The sequence below is a fragment of the Heliangelus exortis genome, chromosome 1, assembly GCF_036169615.1.
Source record: "Heliangelus exortis chromosome 1, bHelExo1.hap1, whole genome shotgun sequence".
NCBI classification, from domain to species: Eukaryota; Metazoa; Chordata; class Aves; order Apodiformes; family Trochilidae; genus Heliangelus; species Heliangelus exortis.
In genome coordinates this window covers 94,239,819-94,258,059 of record NC_092422.1, presented here as the reverse complement: position 1 = coordinate 94,258,059, position 18,241 = coordinate 94,239,819, and the positions used below count along the sequence as shown (strand labels likewise).

General features: G+C 41.4%; 2 protein-coding genes across 2 annotated transcripts in view; both read right to left on the bottom strand.

Annotated features, from left to right (window-relative positions):
• ADAMTS5 (ADAM metallopeptidase with thrombospondin type 1 motif 5) overlaps positions 1-18,241 on the bottom strand; it is a 198,310-nt gene that overhangs the window by 6,367 nt on the left and 173,702 nt on the right. The window lies entirely within an intron of this gene.
• CYYR1 (cysteine and tyrosine rich 1) overlaps positions 1-18,241 on the bottom strand; it is a 62,074-nt gene that overhangs the window by 42,580 nt on the left and 1,253 nt on the right. Inside the window, exon 2 of the mRNA XM_071755123.1 lies at positions 17,142-17,244. Within this exon, the coding sequence (XP_071611224.1) occupies positions 17,142-17,244 (103 nt within the window). The remainder of the gene's footprint in view (positions 1-17,141; positions 17,245-18,241) is intronic.

Below are 18,241 nucleotides of genomic sequence, written 5' to 3'. Positions count from 1 at the left end.
TGAGGAGTGAGCTGCCTTTCCATGAGCTGCTCATGCAGCCAGAGTGCCAGCAACCTGGCAGAAGGAGAAGGTGATTCATGAAATGGCTTTGGCTGGTTTCTGAAATCCTTAAAACTGGCCAAGCTTCTGGAAAAAGAGGGATTAGGAGGATGATGTTCCTCCATAACCCCTTTCAGCTCCCACACTCTACAGGTTGCTCTGTGAGATGTGCCTGGGAAGTGGCATTTATGTTTGGAGGATGACAAGCTCTGTCACCCCTTCCCTGCCCCTCCTCAAACACAAATCACCCCTGGATGGGGCAGATATGCTCCACCATTGCTCCTCATTTCTCATACCTGCCTGCTGAGCCCTGCAGCCACATCTGTGAGATTTTTCTGGCAGACAGCTTATAATGGACTTTATGTAAAATAAACCAAACTGGTCACTTGACAGAGCTATTAAATGACAAGATGCAGAAATATTTTGAAAACTTAAAAAAAGCCCCAGTAAACACAACCTGGCTTTAAATCAAACCACTGTCTTCTTAAAATTGCTTAAAATTTCCCTGCAGGAAACCACAGGGGAGGGAATCCCCTTAAGCAGGCAGTCCCTGGACAGATTTCTAGAGACCAATTACTTTATCAAGTTGGATGGTACAACACCCTGCTTCATGAAGAGATGGAAGAATTAAAGAAAGATTCTACACTGATAATATATTGCTATGATGATCGAGCTGCAACTGTTGTTTCCATCTATTTTATTTCAGAGATTAAAATACCAAACAATCCATGCATCAACCATTGCTGTGCATATGGATCAGAGGCATTTATTACCAGCCCAGTTCCACAGCCTCAACAAGATTCCCATTGACTTGAAGATAAATCAAGTTGGTATTTTCAAGACCACTGGAAATCTGTTTTCAAACTGTAGAAACTGAGCCCAAGACAGACATATAAAGGCAGATTTTTAATTTTTCTAAAAGACAGTCTTGAAAATATCTTCATAAAAATACAAGTCTAAAAAATCCTGTTTCACAGATTAACTATAACACTGCTATGAAAACTATGCTAAGTAGCTTAAGAGAATGAATATATTGTTACTGGAATCGATTTCAAACAGGATTGAGATTATTATCACTCTCTTTTTGACCTTTGTTGAGAAGATGCCCTGAAACTCTAGATATTTTGTATTACATGTAATGACACTAATTCAAATGCATTTTTCAGCCTTTATTCAACTATCAGAGATTACAACACAACCAAGCCCCTCCCCCCTCCATCATTTAATTCCCCATCTTGGACAGCTTTCAAAAACAGGAACACAGTCACATCTGATTAAAAGCTTATTTATTAAATGTCATGGTTTAGTAGAAATAACGTAAAGATGTTAGTGGAGAGTATGGAAGGATCGAGAATCAGAGCAATTGAGCAAGCAGAGAATGTGACAGCTTTTTAAGGTTTGTTTTTTTGGTTTTTAAGGTTTGTTTCGTTGGGTTTTTTTAAGTAACAGGAAAGAGCCAGGATGACGAGGCTAAAAAGTCAGGAAGTGCACACAGTGTACACAAAGGCATGTAGTTTTCCAATACAGGGGGTAAAATTCTGATGAAGGAAAACAAGTGTCCCAGAAAGCAGGTGTGAATCCACGGGATTCCTCAACCTGCAGGCACAAAGTCTAGCCTCCTGCTGGGTAACATGGAAATGGGATCTGGGATCTCTAAGCACTTTTGAACATAGAAGCAGGAAAGCACTTTGTTATGTTTTTAATAAGGCTGCATAGATCATTTCTCATTGTATTATCACTGAATGCCTGAAACACCACAATAAAAATGACAATTAGTATGCTGAAATTTTTACTGTCTTTTGTTAAGATGCTAACACGACAGGAGAACTCATCTTGTTTCTCTTCAGGTAAGCTATGCCACAGAAAACACGAAAAGAGCATCTCTTCACTTCCTTGCTAGTTGTTCTTTGTCCTGGCCAGGAGGTACTGCTTCTCCAAGGAGAAAGCACACTCTGTTCTCTGGCCCTTGTACTTCTGGTTTGAGCTATATCCAACCAATAATTTGCCTGGCACCAGCTGTGATGAACTTTGGTTATCAGCAGTAACAGCTGGAAGGAGGCCAGCAATTTATTTCATTTGAACTGGTAAAGATTTTTGGCAATCAAAAGCCTGAGCCTCTTACAGACTTGAAATCTCCATTATCAAGATAAGAGAGGGGCTTCTGCTGTACTGCATGCCATAAGCACTAAAGGGCCACCTTTACATTTGTAGAGATTTATGTGTCCTTCTGCATTGAAAACACCTCCAGGGAAGATGTATACAAATGTTATAAACACACTGCTCCATGAAAAGCACATAACTGAAGGCTGCACCACAAAGCATACAAAAGAGGAACAAATTAAGGCAACAGAAACCCCCTTAATCTGTCATCTGAGGTCTTCCGAAGTGGGTTAATTTAAAATGTATCTTTCTCTCACACACTAGGGATTTTGCATTTACATCTTAGGTCCTGATTGGCACTGGAAAATTTTCAGTGGTAGTACATATCCCAGAAGAACCTCGCTGTAAACAACCCTCATTACACAATAACTCTTCGCTGCCTCCACTTTCTGACATGTCAGCCACTTCTTAATCCTTTTAACTTCTTAATGAAGGAGTAGTTACACAATGGCATTGCCTCATGAAAAGTCACCAATCTGTCCCCTGAGAGCAGTTCCCTGGCATGTGGCAGGGAGGAAAGAGCTGGGATCCTGCTCACAGGGACAGGCAGCTCTGAGACACACACACCTTCTGGGAGGATGGGGATGACAGCCTGGGAGAGGCAGCCTGCATTTAGGGCTGGAGAGTAGTAATGCTGCAAGGCACAGTAAGCCCCCTTTGAAGATATGTTCTCCATTCAGCTGTGCTCCCTGGGTGGAGGCAGGGACACCTCCCACCCAGGAGCTGCAGCCCTACCTGGCAGCTGACCCGTGCCTCCCCGCATCCCTACAGAACAAGAGGCACAGCGCCCTCCCTCCAGGGGAACAGCAGCAATGACACTGAGCTTGTGTGAAGAACAGAAAGGACAGCTTTTTCCTCCAAACTGTTTGCAGCCCTGTGGTGGACAAGCAACATTTTTTAGCTCAAGCTGTTTTTGTATTTTGGCTACTGGGCTCGTTTGGAGCTGATACAGCAGAAGAGCAAATGCCTGCTGAGGGAGCTCTTCCAAGTGACACGGTCGAGGCTGAGGTTTTGTGTTGCTGCAGTCACCATGAGGGCTTTCCAAGTCCACTGTCAGGCCAGGCAGGTAGGACAGAGACAACAAGTAAAATCAGCTGGCTATTTGCTGAGGAAGGAGAAGCTAAAAACCAAAGAATAAAAAAAATGACTGGGAACACTTAGCTACAAAATAAAGGCCAGTCTGGAATTCAGCCTCAAGCAACTTCTTAAGTAGGTCAGAATAGAAACCCCAAATCTGAAGATTTGAACTCAAAGGGACAGAAACTTCCAATCCCAGTTTTCTGTGTTGTTCTTACAAAGCCAGCATGAGGATTTTATTGACAATACCAAGGAAAAGGGTACCTCTGACACCTGACTGTGGCCAGTGGAGCACAGAGAATCCTTACGGTGGCAGAGTTGCAGGCAGTGGCCTGTTCTTCTGGACAGGCACAAGACAGCCAAAAAAATGTGTTTGCCAGTTTTGGAGGAAAATCTCATAAGTCTTTTCATGCTGGACCATATTTTCAGCCAGTGCATGTCAGTACAAATTAAGTGACTTGAGGATTTTTCCCAGTTAATTGACAGTTTGTATGTCCTGACACAAGCTAAAAAAAAAAAAAAAAAAGTGATAAAAATCTATCAACAGCTATAGTGGTGCTACTGGCAGTTATGAAGGAGCTGATAGTTCTGGCAGTTATTAAAACCATTCAACACAAGTGACAGATAACAGTAATAAATCTGCAGACTTGTTTCAGATATCCACACATTCAGTGTTTTCCATGAGCAGGGCAAGTATTCAGCCTGAAAAACAACAGCATCTCATTACAAAGCACTATCAGCAACTGCAACATGTACTGAATTATTCACATATAATGAAACCAAAGTGAAAATCCTCACTTGAGGCATAGCTCCTTCAGATTTAAACAACAGCTGCTAACTGGTAACTTGCTTTCCAGTTATGAGTCTCACGGAGCAGTAATTGCTTTTATATTAGCTAAATGAGATATTGCACATTCCCTCACTGCAAGGCCTGTATACTGATGGGGCAGCCTTCAGAGTCTCCTAGTAAGGTGCAAGAGCACATCCTCACCACATGCAAGGCCTCAGCATCCTCCCCATTGAGGTCCCAGACTCTCCCAAGGGACCCCTCCAACCACTCCTTAGTCACCAGGTGAAGGCTGAGCATCAGGCTGGACCAACCATGTGAAGCTGCATCCTCCCTGGAGCAAGGCACCATGGGCAGGACAGAGAGGATGAAACACAGGTGTCCATCAGGCAGCAGGGCCAGATACCTCCTGAGCAAGCAAGCTTCAGGGAAGAGCTCATAGCCACCGAGATACAGCCTGTCCCTTTCCTTTAATTATGGAACACAATATGCCATGAACAATTCTTTAAACCTCAGTATAAGACAAGGCATAGCACTGGAGTACCAAGCAACATTCTTCCAACATTTTTCCAACTTCCAAACAGCCCTGCTCTCTCTGTCCAGGCAGCTGGAAGCTTTTCAGGAGGAGTCCTGATGATTTTCTGGATGACCCAGTAAACCTGACCCCTGGGGAGTAACTTCCCCACCTTTTAAGCAACAAGAACTTACTTTCAAGTAATATCACTTCATGGAAATGATGAGTCAGCCTTTAATGAGACTATAACCTAGTTCTTGCTAACAGGGGATTGATTCCAAGTAGCTCCAAATGATAACAAATCTCTGGAAGGAAAATAAACCATAAGTATACAGAAGCTTACCTGACTATAACTGAACCTGACAGATTTCAAATGACATGGAGATATATTACAGGCATCACTTTTCTGGATTCCTGAAAATGTTTGATTATCTGGTGAACACTCAGAAGAGAGGCCACGGAGAAGCCCTGAACTGGCCACCACATACAACAGCTTCCCTGCAGCCTCTCACTGCCTACTTGCCCAAGTGGTATTCCCTGGCACAGCTTCCCAGCCCTTTGGAGAGGACTGCAGTGTTCCTCAGGACCCTGGGGCACCCGTCTGGGTAACCACTCACAAATCTGCAGAACAAAACCTCCTTTGTAGGAGGTAAAAAAAAAAAAAGAAAGCCCTTCTTTAAAAAAGGATCCAAGGCTCAAAAACCAAAACAATTGTGCTTTGTAACCAGCTAAATTGGAGTGATATAAACCAGGGCTGTTTCCTTAGCAGCACATGGGCCAGTTCAGATGCTGAAGTGGCTTGTCCTTGCTGGATAAACAATACTGATCATCTTCTGCTACACCAACTCCAGCCTGGAAGTCATCTTATAAGCAGCTGCTGTCAGCCTGTGACTGCAGAGGAATGCAGAAGAGAGACCCTGTGCCTACCAGCTTTCTGAGAGCTTTAAAATGTTTGATCAGCTCAGGCCCAAAACAGAACAAATTCTTACTTCTCTGGCTAGTGTGAAAGGACTTTCCTAGGCCATCAAATCCATCGCCTGCTAACACAGGCAGCTGCACCACAGAAGCTATTTCAGGAGCTGATTGATCACACTTCCTCACACCTTTCAGAAGAAAGGAGGACTGGGGAGGGGCATGAAAAGCAAGCAGGAAAAATTTCCTCTCCTGAAGAATACGGAATTTTAATGCAAAATAAATTATGTTAGAAGACAGAGACATCATCAGCTTACCAAATGCAGATGTGAAACAGCATAGGTCCCTCTTACACCACATTATCTTAATGTAGCATACTATTTGGAATACACAGCTGACATCCCACTGTATTTACAGCACCCCTGTCATATGGCAGTTTTGAAAGCATTATTGTCAAGCTGACATTTTATTACATTTCTGGAAACATGCTAATTCAATCATTAAGTTTCATTCAACAATTGTGAAGGTAAGGCTGCTTTACTTCAGACAGTTTAAAATGTTGTTGAAAATGGAGAATGAGAATAAGGGTCATAACTTTTAATCCATCCCCCACCCCCCTGAAGCTCTATTCTTTTGCTCTCCACTGGAATTTAATATCAAATTATCTCTGCAAGCAGCCACTGGAGGAAAGCAATGTGAGGTAAGCAGACTGGAGATCCTGTCATCCATTTCCATAATTTCAGTTTATGTAAATAGGCTGTCTATTTCCAAGCCAAACACAGGATTACTGCCATGGACTGAAAAAATAATATTAGCTTTCAGCCATGCAAATATATTAGCTATCATCAGAAACAGCCTCATCGAGGTCTTTGGGGACTAGGGCCATGCAGCATAGCAAGTGGTCAGCACACTGCATTGTGACAGCAGCTGTGCTCCAGAGCAGGGATGTGGGCAAACAGGCAGACAAAAACAACTGGTGGCTTAAAAGAATGCAACATTTGCACATGAGGTGCTGTGACAAAATAGGTTTGTGGGACGGTTACTAATTGCTTGTATTAGATTAACATTGAAGCATCACACAACTGAGAGAACACACAAGGACTCTTCACACACAGGACCATTTTCTACCCCTTGAGAGGTTTCTTGCTGGTGAAGGGATCCAGCACAAGTCCTGTGAGGAAGGGCTAAGGGAGCTGGGGGTGTTCAGCCTGGAGAAGAGGAGGCTCATGGGAGACCTCATCACTCTCTACAACTCCCTGAAAGGAGGGGGTAACCAGGGGGGGGTTGGTCTCTTTTCCCAGGCAACCATCAGTGAGACAAGAGGGCATGGACTTAAGCTCTGCCAGGGGAGGTTTAGGTTGGATATTAGGGAGAAATTTTTTAGAGAGGGTGATCAGGCACTGGAATGGGCTGCCCAGGGAGGTGGTGGGTTCTCTGTCCCTGGAGGTTTTTAAGAAGAGACTGAATGTGGCACTCAGTGCCATGGTCTGGTAACCACAGTGGCAGTGGATCAAGGGTTGGACTTGATGATCTCAGAGGTTCTTTCCAACCTGGATGATCCTGTGATTCTGTGATCAATCTCAATAGTCTATGTTCAGCCATCAAACTTTGGCTTCAAGTAATCAAAATTCTGCCCCTAACTCAAACAATTAATCTTTAACAGTGGTAGTTCTTAGAACTGGGTAGCCCAACCCCAGCAGTACATGCCACCAGACAAGCAGTGATGCCCAGACACTGCTGCCTTCCCTGACAGGATACTATGAGCATAAGACTGAAACAACTGACAATTGTGTTTTGAAACCCTCGGAAGATAATGCTACTCAAGTGGAAAATAAAGATGATTACAAAAAAGCTGTGTTCTTTATACAAAACATTCAGTAACAAAATTCTTATTGCTCTTCCAGGAAAATCTCAAGGTTTCCAGGAGATGTATTTCAAGAGGGTCTTGTATAAAATACTGCCAGAGTTACTTTAGTCCCTAAAATGAAAATTAACGTGTTAAATTTATGCTGCCTGCGTATTTCTCTCCTCTTGGTTTACATTTCCAAAGCAGCAGATGAAGAGAGGTCCAAAAGTTCAGGGACTTGAAGGATTTGGTCCAAACAAAAGAACTAGAAGCTGCTGTCATGTACAGTTTAAACACCATCATATTGTAAGTGCTATTTATACATAAGTAATTAATTTTGTGTCTCTCCACAGCCTGATTTCCATTTCTGAATTTTCCTCAGTCTGCTATTAGAATATATACTTCTCTTTTTCTCCAAAGGTCTATTTCAGAGGCACTGTGATATGGTAACAAGCACCCTGCAAGCACTCCTCCAAGCCAGTTGCAGAGGGAGCCGGCCCAGAGTGTTCCTGACAAGGGGGTCTCCCAGGCTCCACTGAGCCTCAAACTCAAAATGCTGAGTGCTGGAGACCAGCATCACTGATGTGGTGCTTCAGCAGTAAAGGGATTAGAACAGAATCCTAATGCCAGCCAGTACTCCAGATGGTTTTACTGTTGCTGGAAAATGGCACAGTAGAATTTCAGTAGAAAAAACCCACATTATAACAATTATGAGTATACATACACATGTATATATGCACACATCATGGAGGTAACAGGTAGCAGCTGCAATGCTCTGCCCTCTCCTTGACAGTCTTCACAGTTTATGTTACTTCAGCCAGAGGGCTCCAAACTACTCCTGGGAGGGTCTCTGTCCTATGAAGTCCAAGACATCTGCTTGTGAAGCTGGATCCTTTCTCTCCCTGGTGGGATGTGCCAGTCTCCAAGGCTAACTGCTTTCTTCCTGACCCAAATAATTATTTATTATATTATATTATTATTATATTATATATTCTATTATTATCCCTTTTTACAGGGAGGAGGAAACAGCACCAGTGGTAAGGGGAGGAGAGGTGAGGGGAAGGGGCAGTACTTACATCCAGGCCCTCCCTTGCCCTGCTGTTGGAAGGGAAAGATGAAACGTATGGACACAACACGAATAAGCAGTACCAAGTATTGGAGGCCAAAACTGCACTTAATGTGCTAGTATAAGAGCACACATTTGGGACTGCACTTTATAAGTTATTCCTAGCTTGCTAAAACTGGTGTGCTATGGGCTGCTTGGCAGATGGGAATAGCTTACAGGGCAGTGGTGCCCTAATTACACCTTCAATGGATAACCTTGACCATGGAGTGTATGAAGGACTGGGTTAGAAATAGTTTGTGTAAGTCCCTTTACACTTCAGTACCAGCGTAGCAAATCCACAAGGCACCTAAAAATAAGGTTCATTGCTTCTTGGCTGATCAACAGATGTTTCAACCATAGCTGTAGATCCTTAGTACCTCTTGTGCATGTGACAAACTGTACCACAGGCCTCAATAAAGAGAGAGAACCTGGAACATTCAGCATTAAACAAAGCCTCCCTTGTGAGCAAAGGGAATAACTCCATTTAATGACAGCAGTAAAAATCTCTTATCTGTAAGGATGAGCCAACAAAGGGAGACATGATGATAAAACATGTCTGACCAGTTTGTGCTATTAGTGGCTCCCCATCCCACACCAAATACTTATGTATGGAATGAGTCCCAGCACAAATCTTGTCTTTCACAAAAATAATTCATTACAGGAAAAAAAAAAAAGGCTTTTATGATAGCGGAAGTGATTCTGAAAGTAAATATCACATAAGTAAATCATATCACAAGTAAATATTTTTTAAATTGAGAAAATAATTAAAGAAAGCTTCAATGAACTTCTAAGGATTATATTAAGTGTAGAATTTCTATCTAGTTGTGCTTATAAAACTTAAAGCAACTTGTGGCTGCCCTATGAATTAGTAATTAATTTCCTTTAATTTTCAATAACTCGCTTACATACGCTGAACTTCTTTTTCTATCCCTTAAAGAGGAGCTTTAAGATTAGAAGGAGAATTTATCTTTCTGGGACAATATTGGTCAAACACTGATTTAGTGCTATGGGTTTTATTTGGATTGGCTGCAATTACACTGTGTGCAGCATCAAATGGCTCTCTTGCACAGCTTTTGACCCAGAAGTACTGCCATTAATAAACCTCTGAGTTGATGCAATATTACTTACTACAGAGCAACCAGCAAAAAATGCAACAGACTAATCCTCTGAGAATCCTGTGAGCTCAGTGAAGTATCAGAATTAGCCAAGAACAGAAATTCTCCACCTGTGGAGAATTCTCCACCTCCTAACACTTGGATTCAACAAGCGACTTGAGCTTACAGCTTGTCCCATCAGAGCCAGTGCATGAAGTCCCCACTGAAATAATTATCTTATTGATTTCAACAGGATGAGGACTTCATTGCATCCACTCACTGCCTTGAAATGACAAATGCATTTAATTCCTTTGCTGAACTGGTGCTTATCATGTTATCCGAATTCTCTCAAAAGCATTGGATGTACAGGTGACTGAACAAAGTTAAAGATTTTTATAAATTCAGAGGTGGACCTTTCCTCCACTTGAAAAATGAAAATACGAAGGGGTATAAAATAATGAACAGAAGAGAGGGCAGTTCTCTTGTGATCAGCATAATCCTCAGACTCAGTCTTTACATCAGTTTTACTAAGTGTTAAGAAAACATTTATCCTTTACATGACCGAATCTATGGGAAAATCCTACAAGCTTCCAAAGCAGACCACTGCAAGTGATAAACACAAAATTATCTCTCATTTTCACTGAAAAATATTTTCAAAATAAGCAGTGCACTATAAACAAGCTAGTTCACTGAATTTCTTATGAATACTTGCTTTTTCCCCTTAGTGATTTTTCTGTAAGCCACAGGGAGCATTTCATACCTTAATGTTTCCATTTTCAGGCCAAATTCTAACAATATTCCAAATGATGAAAAACAGACGATCCAGAGATATGTCAACAACTCAAGTTTTGCCACAAAACTGTGCTAGCTTTTCTGAACTTACACATTTACAAAGACTTCCAGTTTTCACTAAAAAAATAATAATAATTTAAAAAGTATTCTAGTTCTTATGGCTACCTACTAAATTAAAAACTGTGAACTTCCAAAAATGACCAAACAAACAAGCCAGGTCCCATTACCTCTCAACATTTAAAACCAGTTAGTCAGATATGAGAAAAAAAAAAAAAAAAAAAAAAAGAGAAGTGGGAGCTATATTTTGAGAGCCACTGTTTAGTAAGCAAAACAATTCTTTTCCCATTCTGAGCTGGCTGTCACAACACAGGGTCTGAAATGAAAACACAAAGGGCTAAAGAAGAGGCACCCTGTCTTTTAATTCTGGTGCTGACAAGGGTTTCCTCTGCAGCCGTCGTCAAGAACAGATACAGCTCTGGTCATAAATCTGATTGCACATTCTCTGGTGAAGGATATGAACTGAGACAATAGGCATGGAAAAAAAAACAACTTGGAAGTTCAAATACTTCACCAAGGTCACATTTTGAATACCAGTTCCCTCGCCAGCAGATCTCACAGTGAAAACATGGTTCTAGATCTTTGTCTAAACTACTCAAACCGCTGCAGAGAGTGTTGGATACATCTCTGGCAGAGGTTTTCCCAGACTGAAGCATGTTTCCCTGCATGAAAGACTGCTTCCACAGGTAATCCAGATGCTGAAGAGCAAAGATTAAATGGCTGAACTGCTATTCACATATTAGAGTGAAAGGAAAATGTTTTTAGCATAATTATCAGAGTCCTACCCTTGCCAATAATACGTTTACAGCCAGCCCCCAGCACTCAGCACAAGCATCCTCAGGCTCTGCTCTGTGTGCTCATTCAGGGAGATTTTCTTGATTAGAAGCCACAACTCAAATCAAATGGAAAAAATAATTATTGAACTAGGTCTTTGATGCACCTCTGGCATCGCATCAGAAGTCACAGTGGAAATTGCCAGGTAAATTACAGTTTTACAAGTGGTTCAATCATGGAAAATTTGGAACATTACATGGATGAAGAAAAATACAATTTTATTTTGCACAGAGTATGACACAACTCTAGCACAGACACACAAACATCCCCAACTCATATGTTGCTTCACATGTTTACTGTGGGATAGCTGAAAGTGTCTTATTTCAATTATTTGGTACCTACAGCAAGTGCCAAGCTTCCTCATGTATTTTTTTAATTATTATTATTCATTATGAACTCCAGAGGCTACAGGTCTATATTCCTAACCCTTAAAATGTTAATTCTGTTCTTTGGTGCACTTGTCCTCCGTACTCCCCCTCCATCCTGTATATTCATATCAAGAGAATCAGCTTAAGGAACATTTTTCCTCTCATGAAGGAAAATGGTACTGAGGTCAGCTGCTTATCTGGAAAGTACTACACAATATAAAGTACTTCACAACAAATCATACACTTAGACACACTACACATGGCTTTTTCTTGCAGGCTGAGGCATGCACATAATTTTCATGCTAAATGTATTCTCTGCCTCTTTTCCTCCCATTCTCCCTGACTGCCTTCCTTCCTTCCTGGCCACATTGTACAACCTCTCAACTTAACACAAAAAAAACCACCTAAAAAACACACCCTTTCCAACATACATTAGATTCATGTAAATAACACCTGGTGTTTCAGTGGTCACTGAACAGGCCATTGCTTCCTCATTATCTCCAGTAAGATTTTTCCACCTACTCTCTAGCAAATCACCATCCACTACCTGTAATGAGATCACAGTTCTCTAAAGTTTTTATTTACTTTTTACTCCAGTTACTGTTAAAGTTCTTGGAATCTTGTGTTTTGTTTTATTTTGTTATTCTAAATGAAAGCTGCCTCAGAGTAAGTCAAGCTGAAGTTTAGCAGGAAACTTTATACACTTTGCAATATAATGTAGCATCACTGCATCTTGGCTTTCTTCTTCTGCTTATGCCAGCATTATAATTTACTGGTCTTAAAGACTTACAACCCAATCACCAGGGCTGAATATTTTATCAGTGAGTTTTCTTTAATTCTGTGGGCCAAATCTGGGTGTAGGTTCTTGATTTCTGCTGAATATTGAACTGGCTCAGCAGTACTCATTGAAAAGAAAGAACAACTGGACTATTTGTCCTCTTTGCTCCATTATTTACCTGGAATCTGAGATTATTTGACTCTGAATCACATCTGAGGGCTATGAAATTATGTGAAAGGGCAAAGACAGCCTCCAGAACCACCCCCAAAAGCGTGCAACTACTGAACCCTCTGCCCAGGTAACTCCTCATAGCTCACAAGTTGCCTGTGGGCTATGATAAACACCAGGCACAATGTGGTGGAAAAGATGAAACCGGAAATCAGCCCACAGAAAATCCATCAGGACAAGTATGTGGGGCAGACAGTGTAGGGCCTCTCAGAAGCAAGTACAAAGAGCTCTGTCAGAAACACACTTTCAAATTTGGATTCTGAAGAAGAAATCCCTTTCATACTGACTGCCACCTCTGAGGAGTTCTGGCATTTCAGCCTGGAGCTGAAGGCAATGACCAGATGTCTCCAGTACCCTGAGTGACAGAAGGGACAACGCTGGTGATTGGTTAGTTAGGGAGATAACTTCTGTTTTGGGCTAACCTGGAGAAGCTGTCATGGAGAAAACACTCTGCAGTTCTCACAGCCCCTGGCCTGGCAGCAAGCTGCTGAAGTAAGATGCAGCACAGAGAAACTGATGAAAGATCAGTCACAAATGATTCAACAGCTTAGGAAGCAGCTTTGGAGGAGGAGGGCAGTTTGAGTTTCTTGACTTATAAGGGCTGGCATGATGCTGAAGACAGGGAAGGGTGCCTCCAAGCTTTCTCCTGGTGGGGAGTGCAAATGTGGGCAGGATTAACAGTCTGAACACTCAAACATCTCTGTAACTTTTCCTTCATCCCACAGAAACAGGTCCATTATGTTGGAAAAGTCCAAACATAAACCTGTAATTTTTCCAAGAAAAAAAAAAACATTTTTAGAAGGGCTAACAAGCACTAGACGATGAGCAAATAAAAAATAAAATAAACAGGAGGAAATGAATATGCATTAAAGGAAATAATAACAGTCTGTAGCTATTGAAAGCTAGTAGGAAGGGAAATACAGAAGGAGCATTAATGTTTTAACAACTTGCTCTGAAAGGCTATCATGAGGGGTTCTGAGGAGGAGGAAGAATGTGTTATTTTACATTAGAGACACTCATGGGATTACAGGTGACTCTATCACAGACCATGAATGTTTACAGATGATACCTATAGTCCAGCTAAAGATGAAGGTACTAGAACACCTCATACAGGCCGTGAAATCCTGATCCTAAAGTGAGCTGATAACTTTGCATCTGTTCTTCATGTGTGGAAAGAAAAATGGGCTAATCACAGATGCACACAGCCTGGAGGATGTTTGCTGAAAATCCCATCTGACTAAAGAAAAAAAATTCTCTGGTGTCCTAAAAAAATGATGATGCTTTCTTAAAATAGAAAATTCTAAAACCCTATGTGGAATATCTCAATGCTGAATCTCATCTTAATGAGTGAAGAAGAGTTAATTAAGCATCTAAAGGCTACAAGCAACTTAAGTTTCAGTGATCATGTCATGATCTAGTCACATTGACTTAATTTCAGAATCAGTTTTTACTGCCTGCTGTTTACAGTCTGTTTGCACAATTGCTGGCATATGAGTCTGGAAAGAGAAGAGTGAGAGGTGTGAAACAAAACAGAGAATTCTTTAAAAAGAACCTACTGCAGGCCAAAAGGTTTTTCCAAAACTGCAAGAGACTTTAACACTTGAGAGAAAAAACATCCCAGAGAAGATAACGACCAGAAACTTCAGAAAGACATGCAAATTTATAAAGAATGGAGAGAGGTGACAAATTAGTGGCAAACAAATGAAGAAGCACTGGCAACCTGTAAAGTAGAGGAGCCAATACAACACTGTCTACAAGTAATCATGTTTAAGACAGTTTAAAAAGTACTTCTGAATGCACCCACACAGAAGAAGTCCATGGTTCATGTAGACAGCAGGATCAAAAATGACATGGGAAAAGAAGGATATTTAAAGAACAGCATTATGTGGAATCATCAGGATGCAAAGTTTGTTGGATTACAAAATGGTTATTTAAAAGATTTCAATACACAGTTGTTAACAGAAAGCACATAGGTTGCTAGTGTCCATTTCCATATTCCAAAGACTGTGTCTTCTAGTGCAATTTCATCAATTTGTCATTTGGTAGCGAGGTAACATGAAACTTCTGTGGAAAAATCTTGCACATTAAAAAACCAAACAATCAAAAATCCTAATGTAGTGCCAAATAAAGAAAAAGTAAGGTTATTCTTACGGACTATTGTTATAGTGACAGTAACATCTTTTGAAATACAACTAAATGCAAGGTAGTAACCCTAGCAAAGAAAAATATGCAAGTTTAAAGCAGCAGACATGCTTTGTAGACTTAAGGAATTAGAGCTATAACAAATTGATAAGTTCATTTATGTCTTCTCTGATCATCACAGATAGCTGCTTCATAATAGGTACTCAAGGACACAGGAAAAAATAATCCTAGCAAGGCTTCTGTCAAAACCCTGTTCTAACCACACTTCAAGGATGAAGGGAAAATACAAGACAGAGCTCAATGGAAGGCCAAAGAATTGACCTCTGGGCAAGGCAAAGCAAAACAAAGCAAATCTTACATGTGAGACTGACAGTGTTCACCCAGCTCAGCCATAAGGTTGGGGAGCTGTCCCGATGACTATTTAGAGCCACATTTCAAACTTGCAGATAAGCTAAGAGCTGACAGTAAGAATTTCAACCTCAATTTCCCTGCAAAATTTCCTAGCTGTGTTAATAAACGAAGTACAGAACAGTTTACCAGGACAGATGGTCAACTCATTAGTGTCTGAAGTTTTCAAAATGAGTTTACACATGTTTAAAGAAGACACGCCCCAAACAGCTTTTTGTTGCTCAATCATGCAAAATGTCAGGTCAGAGGAGTATAATGACTCCTCACTGGACTTGGAGTATGTGAATTGGAGTACTTAAACATAAAAAAATTAAAAGAACCAAACGTCGCCTGTTACAGACCCTCCAGTACTCAAACCCACCCAGATACACACAGACCTTTCCAATGCAGCAGAGCCACTCACACTCAGCTCTAATTCCATAGCTGTTTATACTTGTTAAATAAACATACAAAAGACTAGGTGTCACATGGTTTGAACATTTCAGCAGCCACTCTAAAGACTCCTGCTCAATCCTCTCCAAAGCAGAGCTCTAACATTAGCCTAAATGCCAGTGATATTCACATAGAAGTGGGACCAGAAACCCACTTGTTTTGTTGCTCTATGGGAAGCTTCCTTCTTATAATGTAATATCCTAAGCTACTGTGCCCATCACTCCTCGCCACATGTGAGCTGGAACAAGTTACTCAAAAACTGCTCCTTCTTCCATGTAAATGGAAAAGCAATTCTAGAATGAGAAAAGAAAAACAAAGAATCAAAGCAGATATTCCCTAGGTGAGTGGGGAAAAAAATCACTTGCCATTCTCTAACACTAATCAATCTTAAGTATACACTTTTTTATTTCCAGGGGAATGAAAGGTTCTGGTGCTCTATCATAATTTTATTTACTTTAGCCCAGGAAGTGTCTGATCTGCGTTAAAAACTGTAGATCAATCCTGTATTAAAATACCATCACCCTGTCTACTCCTTCAAAGTGCTATAAAATATGCTGGCATGTTCCCCAGGTAGCACAGCTCAAACAAAACCTGCATCAGAGGAAGCTTTTTTAGAAAAAAGCAACTAACACCTTCCCACTCCCTCCTCCCCAAGTACCGAGCAGTCCTATGACAAACCTCTTCTTGCTTTTCAGGTTTTAGTCAAGAGTACAAACCAAAAAAAGTTACAGACTGAACACTAAAGGCAAAGGAAATTACTGGTGGGAATGACAAAACAGGAGGCAAGATGTCCTGTCTTGAAGAACAGCATTTTATATTTTGTTTAGGTTTGCCCTCCCACATGAATGGGATACTTATGGGCTGTCACTTAAATTAAGCCCAGAGCCTAGAGTCAGGTCAGCACAGAAGCTTCTCTCCTTCCTCACCTATGCAGAGCTAACACCTTCACTGGAGCCTGTGTTTTTAATCAACATTTAACTCCTCTATTTTTCTCCAGATAGGAAATGTTCACACCCACTCCATTTCACCTGCTGTTGTTCTTTTGAAACACTGTGAAACATGCTATTCATACTGCAGTATTAAAAGGTCAGGTTACCCTCACCTGGACTCTATTCAGTACATTTCACCAAAAGCCAGAACATCATTTGACAAAAACAAATAAGTCCATAAAAAGGAAAGAAAAGAATCTCAAGTTAAAGTCATTTGAACTGTGGTTTGACGCAGGTATTATGACAAAGCATTGCCACAAAACCCACAAGATTTCTATTCACACTCTTTTCATCTGAACAGCTTGAAAAAAGGTTTTCACCACCTCTAAAGCTTACGTCCACTAATTATATAATAGTACACAATCTAAGGACATAAGCCTCAGTTTTAGCAGGCTTCAAAAATATATGCAACATTTGGAGGAATAACATTGTTTGTTATCAGCAAGTGAAAAAACCAAAACAAACCCCCCAAATCCTGCCACTGCTTATTGCCAAAATACAGTTTCTCACAACTGGATTTTACATCAAGTCCACGAACAGTGTGAATCGATTTTTTTTCTAAAGCTCAAATATACTTACGAAAGGACATTCCCAATGTAGGCATAATATGAACAGCAGTAGGGAGTAGTCCCATCACAGCAGTAAGCTTTGCAGTCATTATCACACTGAGCCAGACAATCTTCTGCTGAATAAAAAATAACATTCATGTGGTCAAACAGCAGCAACAACAAACTGCTGTACAGCACAGCTTAAAAGAAAATGCAATCTAACAGCTTTATACAATCAGAGACTTCACTCGAGGTGTGACCTGACCCTGTAATCCAAATGGCAGCCCATTCTCACTCAAGATGCATTTCAGTGGAAGTTCAGAGTTAGGTCCTTTGAGTATGGCTACTTTGTAGCTGGCCATATCAGTTCCTTCTCTACTTAATAACTTAAAAGAAATAAAATGTAAAAAGAACATTCTGAACAACCATTCATCATGGATCACCTTTTTGCATTCTAGCAAGGAGTTCAGATGGAAACCTGAGGCTGGGCTGCCTGTCCTGCTGAGCTGCAGCAGAGGAGAAGGAAGCTGCTTGGGAACTGGCCACTTCCCCCAGCCCCTGCCCAGCCCCAGCCTGGGGTGTAAATTAGAGCTGCCTGGGGTTCCCTTATCCCTTGCCAGCTGGCAGCAGCTGCCCTTGCTCTGCTCCAGCTCCAGGGCCAGCGTGGCACAGCACCATCAAGCGCAGGGGCCAGTGGTGCCATCTCTGTCCCATCGCTGTGCCAGACTGTCCTGCCCAGCCAGGGCCACAAACCCTTCCAGACTGCTGGATCAGTGGACTCAGGAACAACACAAGAGAGCTTTTTACAATTAAGAAACTGGAAGAACACATATAATTTTACTGCTGTGAGAAGTAACTTTAAAGCTATCAACTTCTTGTCTCTGGGTACTGCCAATTCACTGCAAAAGCCGAGGCTCGAGGCTCGCGCTTCCCAGATCTCATCCCCATCTCTCCTCCCCCACTGCCCAAACCTCAGCTGCAGCCTGAATGAACCCAGACATGCTCAGTGCCCCACACACCATCATCACCCTTTATCACCTCTTCAGTCACACAAATGCACCCTGCCACAGTGGAAACCCCAAGTCAAAGATGACAAACCATGCTTCTGCATCCCAATAAATGCACTGTGGC